General features: G+C 44.4%; 1 protein-coding gene across 1 annotated transcript in view; it reads left to right on the top strand.

Moving 5' to 3' along the window:
* CNTNAP2 (contactin associated protein 2) overlaps window positions 1-15,498 on the top strand; it is a 2,003,978-nt gene that overhangs the window by 1,779,716 nt on the left and 208,764 nt on the right. Inside the window, exon 18 of the mRNA XM_040471688.1 lies at window positions 10,124-10,360. Within this exon, the coding sequence (XP_040327622.1) occupies window positions 10,124-10,360 (237 nt within the window). The remainder of the gene's footprint in view (window positions 1-10,123; window positions 10,361-15,498) is intronic.

Raw genomic sequence — 15,498 nt, 5'->3', positions numbered from 1 at the left:
GGCTTTGGGGCTCTGGTTAAGAACCACAGCTATAGGCATAGGTGTGGGGTTTTTTTCTTATCTGCTCTGTTTAGTATTAATATATATCTTATACACTTCTGTTATTAGTATATCGTATATACTCTGTTTAGTAGGAGCCTCTTCATTCTGTTCTAGAATATCCTGAGTCACTATTTCTTCGAACAGTTCCTTCCCCCCAGTTCCTCTTTTCTTTTGAGGTTATTGGTACACACATGACACCACTTCTGCCCTCCACAGTCCTTAACTTTTTGTTTATTATTTTAACCACTTTATCCTTTCCCGTTGCCTTTGAGGAGGGTTTATTGGCCCCATATTTCAACCGCCTAAAATGTTCTTCTGCTCTATCTAGTCTGCTCTCCAATCCCTCCTTAGAAATCTTTATTTATTATTATATTATGGTTTTCTAATTCTCGACATCTCCAACCAATTCTTCTTCATAATGGTTTGTCTTGGACCCATGTTTCCAGTATCACGGAGGAATCATTATGCTAATCTCGCTGCTCTTTTATGTCAGCACAGTAATTAAGATGACGATTATGTTGGCTCCTGTGTGCCTGCTGTCTTGCATTTCTGTCCCTCCCGATACAGGAGTCCTTCCCTCATAGCGTGGGCTTTCCTCCAAGGCTCTGTCAACATGCGAGCTCATGTCCGTTCCCTTGAGATTACAAAATGCATCCTCCAGTGTTGTCTGCCTGAGGGGAGAAGTTAACGCTCAGGCCCTGGGCTGTGCTCCTCAAGGAAAGTTGAGCATGAGGAGAAGACGTTCATCTCGGGATGTGGAAGGGCTAGTTCCCATCCACGTCAACCCCTTCCTGTTCCCACCTCCAGGTGTCTCTCACGTCCCCACGCACAACTTCAAAAAGCCTCCCTCCCACCCAGGCAGGGACAGCCATCTTCTGCTGTAACTGATTCTTCAACCAGAGGTGTATCTTCACCCACTAGAGCTGTTCTCTCAGTACTACACCTAAAGGTCTGTCTCAAAAATAAGCAGATCAAATAGCCTCTCATCGTTTCCTTGTTTTCCGTGACCTGCCCGTACTATTTAACATTCATACCCAAGGCGTCCTTGCAGTCTTGACCTCAGAACGTGCCACTGTTCTGTCCTCAGCCTCTCTGCTAGCTCCTCTCTTTCCCTCCCCTCCATCCCCATGGCTCCTCTTCTATTCCTCCACCCTCGTGTCTTGGAAAGCTCATACATCCTGGGAGGGTGGTGATCAGAGCCATTCCGATCCCTCCCAGATCCATAAATCCTGGGACTAGCATCTGCAAAGCCTTGTTTGAAGTCTGCAGTCTGCGAGGGGGACAACAAAGTGACAGGTGGAAGGAGCACTGGGGGTTCTTGACTCTGGATGAAAGAGACCAGATCTGGTTGTTTAAAAAGTAAAGACTTTAGAAGACAGATAATGAAGACAGAGAGAGAGGTGAATCAGCCCAGTTCAAGTTCCTGGCCTCGTGTGTGTGTGTGTGTGTGTGTGTGTGTGTGTGTGTGTGTGTGTCTGTCTGAGAGAGAGAGAGAGAGAGAGGATCTAGGATATGTTAAATACATTAAAACCAACAGAAAGAAGAGGCTTATTTTGCTCCAAAGATAAGCAGTATTCACCAGCAGGACACATAACAGGAACAATAACATACAGATATTTGTAAAAGAAATACCTGGAGTTCTAAGCTGATGTATTTAAATTTGGGGTTTGCGTTGAAATCTACTAAAGTGCTGTGAATACTCTAACGTTTGGATCTAAGATGTGGTGCTTTATCGCTGTATTCTCTCTCAGCCCTCACTTCTCTAAGGGACTTGGAACTGTATTAATTGATGCCACGAGCTGCCCTCTGAACCAGCACCGTCAGACTGGGTATGGCGGGGGGGGTGAGCCACCACCCACCAGCTGGGGCTAAAACCCATAGCTGCTCTGGTTTTAAAGTTGAACTTGAGCTTTTGAACCAAGCAAAAATATAATTTCAATAACAGCATCAAAGAAATGGTCTCTCTGTTGACCTTGAGATTGGTGTGGATAGCTCTGTTCCTGGTTCTGAACTGTCAGCACTGCATTCCCTTTTTGGCTTCAGCCATCCTTGTGGCTTCAGGGACAGTATTTTTCCAAGCAGTGAATGACTTATATTAATCATTCTGTCAGCATTTTCCATTTAAGCAGAGCAATGCCTAGAAACATATGTAGAAGAATCTCCTGTGATGCAAGCCCAAAAATCAAGATGGCAGCCATTAGCAAGAGTGCAAGCTTGAGAGCCGGATAGCCTGGCAATGAATTATGGCCAATGGCCACTTCCTGGCTGTTTAACACTGGGCACATCGAGTCTCTTGGTCTCAGTTTCTTCCCCTATAAAGTAAGGATGATAATAATTATCTCTGAGAGTTAGAACATGTAGTTTGGAAGAGTATCTTGTACAGCTAGTATCCGACTAATATTAGCTTTTGAAACAGGTAGTAATTTATTATGCTTGCCCTGCCACTGTGGCCTCCAGAATGAATTCAGACCTCCTACATCCTCCCCATCTCAGAGCAACTCACATTTAGATGCGCATAACTGTTCTGTGCTATCAGAAACCCAGTATTCCCTCGGCCTTCATTTTGAAGTCTCCTTCTAGTTTAAATAGTTTGAATTCACAGATTCTGCATGTCCTTTGCCCTGAGGACATAAGAAAATCCATGCAGTGATAATGAACTTTAGGAAAAAATCGATTCTATTGAGTGAAGTTATGAATGAGCGCTCACGAACATTATCTGCAAAAGCAATTCTCCAAACCCGCGCTCTCTGTGTAAAAACTTTTTCATACATGCCCTCCGATATCTAGCTGACATAGGCTTCCCTGATCAATACTTGTCGATCATGCAGCTGCACTGAATAATGTGATCCCATCCTTCAACTCTCCCCACTCCTGAGAAATCTTCGCCATTCTGAGGCTCTCATCTTAACCAGTAATGGCAGTTTATTTTACACACCTGTACTGACACTGCAGGCTTTTTTCTTATGGGTTCAAGTGGAGCATCAAGACCTAAGAGACAGTGGTAACATGTAGAGTGAGAGATACAGCAGGTACGGCATCTGCGATGAGGGAGGCCAGGCCCGTCCAAGCACATAGTCGTGTTTGCCCGCTCACGAGCACAGGCCAGGAATGGCTGCCCTGGAGAAGGGGGGGGGGGGGGCACCTGGACCCAGAGAAGTACACCAGTCTTTTATCCCCTCCCAATCACCGGTGCAAGGCCTTCGTGCCAGCTCACAGCTCCCCAAATGCAAATACGGTCCCGCACAGCAGACAAGAGAGAAAGAACACACTGGCCCAATCCCGGATCTTCCAGGAACACAGTGCTGTTCAAAGGTCTTTCTCTCGGGCAGGCCTGGACCAGCCAAGCTTGATGCCAACCCTTTACTCACTGCACGAGCCTGCTCAGGCTGCCATAACAGCATACCCACAGATCAGGGGCTTAAATAACAAACCTTTTCTGGAAGCCGGAAGTCCAAGATCCAGATGCCAGGGTTGGTTTCTCCTGAGGCCTCTCTGCTAGCTTTGTAGACCGCTGCTTCTCGCTATGTCCTCACAGGGCCATTTTCCTGTGTGCACACAGCCCCGTGTGTCTCTTCCTCTTCTGAGAAAGGACACCAGTCACAGGAGATGAGAGCCTCACCCTTACGGTCACATTTAACCTTAATTACCTCTGTAAAGGCCCTATCCCCCAAATATAATCACACTGGGTGTTAGTCTTCAACGTAGGGATTTGGGGGCGACACAGTGCTTTCCAAAACACCAAAGGATTCAGGTTTCTGTACGCTCACCTTAGCCCTATTTAATTTATTCCAAGTCTGTACTTCTGTGGAATTTTGTTTATAATAAATAACGGTAATAACGACAGCTACCATTAACTGAGCATTACCACGAAGGAATGTATTATCCTCCGTTGTTAATATGACCCTGCAAGGTGCTTATTGTTATGCTAATTTCACACGCCAGGAGACTGGAGCCCCAGAGGGCCTGGGGAGATCACACAGGCAGCGAGCAGCAAAGCCAACGTAGAAAAGTAGATCTTTGTTTTTGTTTTTTTTTAACGTTTATATATTTTTGAGACAGAGAGAGACAGAGCATGAACAGGGGAGGGTCAGAGAGAGGGAGACACAGAATCCAAAGCAGGCTCCAGGCTCTGAGCTGTCAGCACAGAACCCGACGCGGGGCTCCAACTCACGGACCGCAAGATCATGACCTGAGCCGAAGTCGGCCGCTCAACTGACTGAGCCACCCAGGCGCCCCTCTTTTTGTTTTTTTAATTTTTTTGACATGTATTCACTTTTGAGAAACAGAGAGATAGAGCGTGTGTCGGGGTGGGACAGAGAGAGAGGGAGACACAGAATGGGAAGCAGGCTCCAGGCTCTGAGCTGTCAGCACAGAGCCCGACGAGGGGCTCCAACTCAGGAACCATGAGATCATGACCCGAGCTGAAGTCGGCGCTTAATCAACTGAGCCACCCAGGCGCCCCTGAAAGTAGGTCTTTGTGACCACAGCTCATACTTTCCTCACCCCCGTTTGCTGCCTCTGGTCTGTCACACTGTGCCTTGCGTCACAGCGTACCATGAGTGACACTTGCCATTAACCCTCGGGCAAGAAGTAGGTCTCCGTCTCTTTAGCAATGCCTTTCCCAACACCTTGCACGTGTGAACCGGCCAGTGGCTTTGTGTTTCTCAGCAGCGTGCAGCAACTCCCCTTTGTACCCGTCCTTCCCCTCCCACCTGTTTCCCCCCACCTGCGGGCAGCACCCCCCTGCCTCTTTATCCTGAAGCCCTCTTCCCAGGGATGTGCTCTTGGATACTCTTCCTTTTTTAAAGAAAAGTGTATTTATTTATTGTGAGAGAGAAAGAGAGAGAGAGGCAGGAGAAGGGGAGAGAGAGGGAGAGAAAGAATCCCAAGCAGGCTCCGCATTGTCAGCGTGGAGCCCGACAAAGGGCTCAGACTCCTGAACCTCAAGATCATGACCTGAGCTGGAATCGAGAGTCAGAGTCTTAATCGACTGAGCCACCCAGGCACCCCTTGGATGCTCTTTCTGTTAGCTTCTCAGTGAAGTTTTCCTGATGGCCCTATTTAAAATTGTAACCACCCCCACACCACTCCTACTCCTGATCGCACTTAACCCTACCTGACTTCTTTTTCTCATAGTGGATGTTACCTTCTAACACACAAGGTACTTGACATGCTTATTGAGTTTATTGCTCAATTTTTCCCTTCCCCTCTGCAAGTTGATAAGCTTTCCAAGGGTGAGGACTTTCTAAAGACCTTCCAAACATCTAGACAAGGACTGGCTCATAGTAGATATGAAATAAATAATTATTGATGGATACATTAGATTTCCCATGTGTAAGCCTTGGTGTGATTCCTTTCTGGGGTGAATGAATGTCCAGTCTCTCTAGGCAAGGATACTCTGGAATCCTACTTAGCTCCTTAGAAAAAGACTAAGCTCTGAGTTTGACAACATTGTATTTTTAGAATTCCTCTTGATCATTATTTTCACCTGTTTTGCTTCATTTACTACCTGATTCTTTTTGCCCCAATCCTTTGTGCTTTTGGCGGTTGTATTATTCATTATGGGTAGATAAAGTCTTTTCATAATTAATCTTTAATTGCAATACTGGACTAGCATTTCACATGAAAAATGATTTACAAATTAAACCCACATCTCACCTTGGATAATTATCACAGGTCTGACTAATGTGCATAAAGCCCTCGCAAGGCAGGGAGCGCTCTCCAATGACAGTGTGTTGATTTTTTAATTAACAAAGGTTAAGTAGCATTTTTGCTTGCAGACCTACAATTTAAACTTCTGACATTTGTCACCAAAAAATATTTCTATAGAGCACATAAGTTGAACTGAAGTAATTATCACCAGTTCTAGTGTATTAACGTCTTTTGCATAACACATAATGACCATTTTTGGAACAAAACATTTTTTCCATCATATCGACTAGATCAGTAAAAGTACTTTCCAGTTCACTGACCCATTTAATAAATCAGGGGTCATCTAAGTAAGAAAAGTGCATAATTTATTTAGTTTTCTTTTATACAGAGAGAAATGGAGTATTCCATTTACCTGCTTTATAAATTAAGAAGAGGGAGTACAAAGCCTTATGTAATGAATGCAACAAATAAAAATTAGAACACAGTCATATTTTATGGTCAATTAACAGAAGTGGGGGGGAAGGTCAGGCAATGGTTCAAAGAAGTAAAGTTAGGAGAAACTGAGAGTAATTTACTGAAATAAAGAGACGGAGACACATAAACACAGAGGGAGGTTGTACATCACGAGCTGGACTAATTCAGAGCTGGAAGGAACCAGGGACAGAATCTAGTTCAAACCCCCTTTTTATGGACAGGAAAACCTGATGCTGAGAGAGATTAAGTGACTTGATGAGACACACGCACCTAACCCAGAATGGTCAACAGCCCTGATAGGGAGAGATATACAGACACAGAGGCAGAATGACTGATAGATGTAGAGCCTCAGAATGGCCACGACCAGAAGGAATCAAAGACAAAGAGGCAGAGAGACAGAAAAACCCCTTGAGGACTGTATACAGAAATAATTAAGTACATACACATAAATCCGTTTACCTTAGTCATATAATAAAAATATAATCTAACCTAGATTTATTTGTTCTGCCAACTGGACCTTTTCTTTTTTTTTTATTTTTTTTTTTAAATTTTTTTTTCCAACGTTTATTTATTTTTGGGACAGAGAGAGACAGAGCATGAACGGGGCAGGGGCAGAGAGAGAGGGAGACACAGAATCGGAAACAGGCTCCAGGCTCTGAGCCATCAGCCCAGAGCCCGACGCGGGGCTCGAACTCACGGACTGCGAGATCGTGACCTGGCTGAAGTCGGACGCTTAACAGACTGCGCCACCCAGGCGCCCCCAACTGGACCTTTTCAAATCTCCAAAAATTTTTTTTCGTCTTAACATTGAAAACACTCTTCTTCAAACTTGCACCTATTAGTAAGACCCATTAAATAGAAGTTATTTCTAAATTACAATACGTTGTGGATAGATTGAAGATCACAGTGCTAAGAGAAGTAAAATCATAAAAGTGCTAGAAGAAAATATGGTTGAATAATTATATTATTTTGGATTGGGTTGATTATATTATTTTTAGATTAGGTTTTATAAAAGCTTAATACCAAAGGCACAAATTGTGCAAATAAGAAAGATGGAGGGGACTATATAAACAACATAAACATTCATAGAGAAAAAGAAACATCATATATAAGTTAAAGACACAGTCTGGAAGAATATAGTCGCCAAATTTATAACAGAGTTAAAGCCAAAAATACTGTTATTGAGCAATAAGAAACATACCCTCTCCTATTTCCCCCAAATAGGAAAAGACATGAGGAACCAAAAACTGAGAGTGGTGAGAACATAAAAATGTATTCAACTCACAGTGTTTGAAGCAATGCAAATTAAAACAATAAGCTCTTCTTTTTTTTTTTTTTTTTGTTTTAGCCTATAAATTCAAAAGCATTCTGCCAAGTATTCCAATAGACGTGGAAAAGGTGGGAATCTCATGCCCTACCCGTGAAATACAGATTGACAAATTCTTAGAGGAAAATGTGCTCCAAATGCTTTTAAAATGTATCTGCCTTTGTATCCAGCGACTGCACTTCTAAGAATTAATTCTAAGGACATATTGAACAAGTGTGCAAAGGTTTTTACAAGGGTACTTATTAGTGTCCTGTAAAATGAAAATAGGAGTGAGCTTAAAAGCCCAATGGTAGGAATGGCAAAATAAGTTACAGAGCATTCACAAGATGAGATGCTTCGCAGATGGCAAACGAGATGTTCCAGTTGTACGTTTATTGCTTGGAGAACGTTTTATGATATATTAAGTGCAAAAAGCAAATTTCAAACCAACGTGTGTATCGTGCTCTCATTTCTTCCTTTGTTTTATTTTTTCACACATATGTATGTTCATAGCTAAAAGTAGAAAAGGCTATGTGCCGAAAGTAAAAGTGGTTATAGCTGAGTAGCATCCCAGATTCTCTTTTTCATCTTGCTTATCAGTGTGTTTATGGTTTCCGCACTGAAAATCTATTACATTTGTAATAAGGAAAAGGGGCAGGAGATATCGAAAAACAATGATTTAAAAATTCCTGTGTATTTTGATAGGATATAATTGTCTTAATTGACTAGCAATGAAAATTTAAACGGCTAGGCGTTTATTGAACAAAAGGCCCTTTGGAAAGCCCTGACTGCAAAAGCGAAAGCCATGGTCACTAAAATGATAGACACCAAATTGAAATTTTAACACACGGATTGAAATTCTTCCAGATCATAGCAAAGGCCCAAATTCTCTTCATCGCAGGGGTGTATGAAGCTGGGCTGACGAGCAGATTGCAAAATGGGAAATCCTTCAAAGTGGCTGTTTTTAATAACTTCCTTTGCCATCTACTATTCCGGAGCTTTGATCAAACAGAGCATTGGCCTCCCTTCAACTAATCCTCTACTCAATTATTTCATTTGATAATAAATAACAATCCCTGGAGAATCATCATTCAAACCTATGTACTACACAATGAGAGAATGCGAGGCTTGGGTTTATAAAGATAACAGAGCCAGTCACTTGCCATTTCAGGGCTGAGGATTTACAGACATGAGCAAATGAATACATCTCTGCACCTAAAGCCTTTGATCCACCCGCCCTATCTGATGAGTGCCCTCAATGGTGTGCTTCTTCTCAACATACCAGAATAAGTGATCAGAATCCATCCCCAGCTACCAGTCTCATCCAAACACTGACAATCCAATTGATCACCCCACTTTTAAAGGCATCCCAGCCTATATCTCGGAAACATGTACATCGATGGGGGCGCTGACCCTGAAGCCCTTCTTCTGCATTAAGGGGTCAACACAGAACAGAATACCATATGCTCGAAATTAAGACAGAACTAACACAACTTTGCCACTGTGGAGCTATGACTCCTTGAGTAAACCTCTGAACTTTCCTAAGCTTCAGGCTTCTCATCCGTACAGTGGGGGTAATGATGATAATGCCCACCTCGCCAGGCTGTTGGGTGAATCGGGTGAATGACATAAGTAAGGTGCTTCATAGAGTGCCTACTACATCGCCCTCAAGAGAAGGTCACTTTGTTAAGAGTATTTTTTTTCTAAATCCCCAGCAGATATGTCTTTTAATAATTTTAATGACCGATCATTTTAATTGCCAGAAAAGTCATTACTCCAAGACGCAGACATGTATGTAAGCTTGAGCTCCTCCTTTTGTACCAGCTGCTTAAAAAAATCGTAGCCAAGGTTCTTCTAGACATAATTAAATTCACTTGTGATATAATGCTCCAATGATTCTATGAAATTTGTTAGGACTATTTTAATATTTTCATGCTCATGAGCCTCTGTCTAACGCTGTAACTTAGGAAATCACAGTGAAATGCTCTTTGTGCTATATGTCTTGCAATGGCATTTAGACAAAAGCGGTGAAATCTAACCTGACCTGGTAATAATTGTGGTATGGCTGACTTCCATGTAAAATTATCAATTCCAACTTCTGACCACCCCAGAAGCCCTGGGAAGCCTTCATGTGAACTTCAAAGCCACGTATTTCCTAAGACAAAAACCAGGACCCAGGTCGTGTGGTCACATTTCAAATGGATTTATGCCTTCCAACTAATTGACTTGTTAGCTATGCTAATATATTCATGTTTCCCTGCCTCTTTATATTTCTTTCAATAGATAATGCTCTGGAAGTGAATGCCATAAGATTAAAACAACAACAAAACAATAACAAAAAGAAACCTAGAGATTTCTATAAACTTCTTTAGGAAACCAGATTAGATTTCCAAAATGGTGTATATGATTTTTGTGTATCTCCAAACATCTTCTTTCTGTGGCAAATTTATGGCTTCTCAGAAGACAGCCTCTTTTCATTAGACATTGTGGCCTGAGGGGGAAAAGCTTCTAGCTTTTGCAGTTAGGCAGGGCTGGCTCGAAAGTGAGAATGCTGGCCGCACTTAGCAGCCTCCTTGCCTCCCTCCACTGGGTCCGGGAACCACAGCAGAGGTAATCCCGTCTGAGCCCTGTGCCTTCTGTCATTCCCAGGTGGTGCCGGGGGCCAGCAGGGTTTCCTGGGCTGCATCCGCTCCCTGAGGATGAACGGGGTGACGCTGGACCTGGAGGAAAGAGCCAAGGTCACTTCCGGGTTCAAATCTGGATGTTCGGGCCACTGCACTAGCTATGGGGCCAACTGTGAGAACGGGGGCCGGTGCCTGGAGAAGTATCACGGCTACTCCTGTGACTGCTCCAACACGGCCTACGATGGGACCTTCTGCAACAAGGGTAAGGCAGAGCCACTTTCCACGGCCATTTTTACAGATAAGCCCAAATCATCTATTTCGTGGTTTTTTCAACTGTCCACAGTGTGCTCTATTCCGAGAGTAAGGTGTTGAGAATTCTTCTCCCGCCTTAGGTGAGAAGTCTCCCATTCATTCTCTGATCTCTGTCCATTCATTCTCTGAACCATTCATTCTCTGATCTCTGTCATTCGCTAAAAGGAGAGGTGCTCCGGATATGTGTGTGAGGAATCTCAGCCCAATTCCGGCAGACCACGCACGGGCTAGAACATTCCAAAGCAAATATCCCCATAACACCTTAATGGTGAGTGACAGAGTAGGTGGCCTCTGAAAGGTGGACTCAGGCCTGACCCCCCCACTCAGGGAGGTCAGAGGGGGTCTGTCGGCGGGCTCGAAGACTGATGGATTGTTGCTGTGGATTAGTCAGGACAGCCGGCAGTCCGGATGCCCGCCCCACCCCCCACCCCAGGCTGCCAAGAGACTGGATTTGAGCTGAACTCACAAGGAAACCTGTCTGGCCAGTTATTGTCACTTTCATTATTAGAACCCGGACTCACGATGCCTCTATGCGTGGTTCTCAGCCTGAGCCGAACTGCAGGAATGATCACCACCTCTGATCAGTCAGCTTTGAGCACCTGTTACTGGTGCAGTAGCTCAGGCTTGAGTGAGTCTTTAATCCCTAATAAATCCTGCAGGGCCAATCAGCAGACTATGGGAGCCCAATGCATATACATGTTGTCATTCAAGATACACCCCGTGATTCTTCCGTGACTGGAAGAAATGCCCTTACCTGGTCTGTGGCTTCCATTCCCATGCGTAAACAAGAGGGACGGAGCCCGGGACAGCTGGCGCTTTGCCTAAGCTCCCCCTGAAATGCATGTAAATCATTCTTCCCTGTCTAAATGAATGTATAGTATTTGGGTAAAGTTTTCTGTAAACGGTCGGTATATCTCTTAATAAGAAGCTTTACATAAGTAGCCTATTCATACTCTCATGAATACATGGGGGATGGTTTATGCTGGCATTATTCACACAAGATGCCACACAGAAGGAGGAATTGTTCCATAACATTCTCTGTACATCCAGGCTACTCTCTGGCGGTGCTACAATATGAGCATACAAATGAGGTCAGGCAGGGTTTGAGAAATGAGCGCAAGACAACAACAGAGGTGGAAAAGAACACCATTGCTGAATAATGGCATACCACGTTAACAGTGCTATTACAGGGCTTTTTGTCTGCTCGGAATAACACGGTTCCATGATTTTCCTGTGCCACACAATGGGATGGGTTTGCCGAACACATTAATTTTGCACTTGTAGAAATGACAGTCTTGCAATTACCATCCATTGTGCTCGATGCTAATTTAATGCAGTCATTCCATTGCCAAAGTGATGTCTGAATGCAATCAAGTAAGTCTTAATGCCTGGGAGATTCCACTACATAAGTACCAATCTAAAGAATATCATGATCCCCTCATTTTTTTTGGAGAGTTGGGTTAAACACAGTGGCTCATACAAAACTTCTGGGGGTTAATAAGCAATATTCACAAATAGAAAGGCAGGAGCCAACATTAGAGACAAAGCTAAACGAAGCTTGTGTGTTTCCCATGACATTATTTCAAAGAATTTACACAAAGGACACCTAAATATTCTCTTAATGTCTGTTTCGCATGGCAAGTTTACGTTTGACTCAATTCAGGGCTTTAACAAAAACAAAAATAAAAGCCGAAAAACATATTTGGAAAGTATCCGTGGGCCTCTTTCTGAGTCAATACAGGTATCCTCTTGACCTGGGGAGAAAATTGGTAGTTCTGGTTGAAGGGAATCGAGCTTCATTTGCAAGCTCCTTCATGGACTTCATCTTCCCTGTGACGCCCCCAGCCAGGTGCCCCCTCTGTTTCTGGGTCACCTCCCAGGGAGACTCGAGCCGTGTGCAGCTCCTATAACCACACCCTTGCAGTGGGGCCGTAGCCAAAAAACTCAACCTCTAGAGAGAATGGCCACAGTCACCTGCCAAAGAGTGAGTTCATGCAAGTCCTTCGTGGGCCGTCCTTGGATAATACAGGTCTGCACTTGTGGATGTGAGGAATGTTCACAACATTTTGCTAAGTGAATGAGGCAGGTCCCGCTATACCATGGACACTCTGATTACATGTTTATACAAAATCAGACACACGCACACACACACGCACACACGCACACAGGAGGAAAGCAAACTATAAGAAAACACACCAAAATAGTGACTTCCATTATTTTTAGGGGAGGTAAAAACCCTGTATTTACTTTCATTTCTGTGGTGCTATATTTTCTACTCTTTATACACCGACGTATTCTCTGACTTCCTCGTTTGTTCCTGTTTGGGGGAAGAACAGTACTAAGAGGCAGAGTTCTGATCAAAGGTCAACTGTCTCTGCTTGGACTATATCTAATTGTGAACCAGAAATCAGACACAACCTGACCATGCAATCTGGAACGGAGTAGCATCTCCGGTGAAAATTGCATAGAGTTAAATTGGCCTCGAAAGATTCATCTCTCACTGCACTGAACAGAGCCCAGCTCTTTACCCTGCTTGCGGGCACTAGAGGAGGGATTGCGTTGTTGGGGCCAAGGTGTATGAAAATAAAAACCTTGAGACATTTGTGTCACACTCAGCCACGCGCGAGGTGCACACTAGGACAGGCAAGGACCCAATGTAGCCAAGGGGGCAAACCAGCCAGGGGTCTCCCCGGGTATGAGGCCATCAGGGGAATGGTGGCAAACGGCACCCGCTATTTAAATTCTCTGTTTCTCTCTCTTCCTCTCCTTCTTTCCTTCCTTCCCTCCCCCCTCCCTCATTTCTTCCTCTCCCCTCCAGCTCTCGGCCCCCACCACCTCGATCTGCATCCACCTCCTCCCCCTCTCTCATTCTCCATCCCCCACACCCTGGGAGCACATTCCTTGTCTCAGCCTCTATCTCTGACTCAATCCTTCCACCTCCCCTACCTGCTTTCCCTATTTCTCTTTCTCTTCAGGGAATATATGGCTGTGTTTGTAAATCAAATTACCATGAGCTGCCATGTCATTAAGCTCAGGAGGACAGGGCTGGATTCAAGCAACTCGCACCTGACGACTCCCTTTTGCTTTGTGGATGCTGCACTTTTACTCACTATCCCCTGCCAGCAAATCTATATACACGAGAAAGATCTTTTTGCCATCCTGTAGCCTCTTATCAGGGAGGCTCCCAGCTTTCTTCAAAAGAATCTATAAAGATTTGATCACCAGCTCAGGCATTAGCTCTCCCAAGGCCACCTGCATATTAATAGGCGTGCTGGCCTGGGGGAGGGGGGTGGTGCTCATGGTTCAGCTGTGGGTCTGGGTGTATCATCTCCAGGATCAGTGGGGACCTACACGGGGGAGCAAATGGATGGTTGCCTGGCCATGCCAAGGCTAGTTTTCACTAATTAGGCCCATTTCTTCTTAGAGAGTCAAACCCTAAAACACTGGAAAATTTTATGACTATCAACCTCAGTTTTATTCAAACCAGAAATTACCCACATCTTTAGAAGCAAACTCTGTGTTTTTAAACCAGAGGCAAGAAAAAGCAGACCTGTAGTGGCTACAACAATTTCTATATTTAATTTTCGTAATTAAATGCTATAGTAGCTAAATAGTGTCCACCTCCCCCAAATTCACGTCCCCCGGGAACCTTAGAACGTGACCTTGTTTGGAAATACGGTCTTTGCAGATGTGATTAAGGCAAGGTCATACTGGGTTAGGGTGGATCCTAAATCCAGTGAGAGCGACCTTAGAAGAAGAGGCCAGGACGCATACAGACACACAGTCACAAGGGAGAAGGCCACGTGAAGATGCAGGCAGAGGTCCAAGCGGTGCAGCCACAAGCCAGGGGACGCCTGGGCCACCAGAGGCCGGAAGAGGCAGGAGGGACCCTCCCCTAGAGCCTTCAGAGGAAGCGTAGCCCTGATAACACCTTCATTTTTGACTTCCACCCCAAAACTGCAAGAGAAGCAACTTCTGTGGTTTTAAACCACCCAATTGGTGGCACTTTGCAATGGCAGCTCCTGGAAACTAACGCACGTCCTAATAAAAATCCTCAATGTTGGGGCTCCTGGGCAGCTCGGTCAGGTGAGCGTCTCACTCTCGATCTCAGCTCGGGTCATGATCTCGAGGTTGGTAGGTCCAAGGGCCATGCCATGCTCTGTGCTGACAGTGTAGAGCCTGCTTGGGATTCTCTCTCTCTCTCTGCCCCTCCCCCATTCACGTGCACTCTCCCTCTCTCTCTCAAAATAAATATATAAACTTAAAAAAAAATCTTCTGTGTTTAATTCCTGCTGTGAAGACAGCTGACATTCGCTGAGAACTTACTATGGGTTGAACAGTGTGCTAAGCTCTGTGATGGTGTTAACATCACCTAATACTCATGACAACCCTATGAGGTAGGTGCTATTATTATCATCCCCATTTGACAGAGAAGGAGATTGAGACACAAATGGGTGTAGCAACTTGGCCAGTGCTCACAAGGCACGAAGTAGGAGGACTGGGATTTGGATGCAGGCATTTGACTGGAAGTTCGCATTCTTCACCGCTGGGTAGTATTGCTTCTCACCAAGGCTTGGTCCTTCATGTAGGTTGATACAAAACTAAAGACAGAACCCCAAATCTTAAAGCTTTTTAGTTATTGTGATTTGGTATAAAAAAAAAAGCAGAATTTTAGGGGCGCCTGGGTGGCTCAGTAAGTTAAGCCTCTGACTTCCGCTCAGGTCATGATCTCGCAGTCCCTGAGTTCGAGCGCCATGTCGGGCTCTGTGCTGACCGCTCAGAGCCTGGAGCCCGCTTCGGGTTCTGTGTCTCCCTCTCTCTCTGCCCCTCCCCTGCTCTCACCCTGTCTCCCCTCTCTCAAAAATAAACATTAAAGAATTTTTTTTTAAAAAGCAGAATTTTATTGGATGCAGAATATATCACAAAATTTTTTTAGGATACAAGATCCGAACAAAGACTTTCCCTCTCTTTCTTGTTTTGTAGGGGTGGGAACATATAGGTGTAAGCTGTATTTATTGATTGATTCATTTGTTTAGTAAGCATTCAGTGAATACCTAATGTGTCTGAAAGCCTTGAATGTGTGGTTGA

This window comes from Herpailurus yagouaroundi, unplaced genomic scaffold (assembly GCF_014898765.1).
Source record: "Herpailurus yagouaroundi ecotype Mexico unplaced genomic scaffold, PumYag 100, whole genome shotgun sequence".
NCBI classification, from domain to species: Eukaryota; Metazoa; Chordata; class Mammalia; order Carnivora; family Felidae; genus Herpailurus; species Herpailurus yagouaroundi.
Note: the sequence above shows the minus strand (reverse complement) of the source record. Positions and strands in the feature narration are given on the sequence as shown.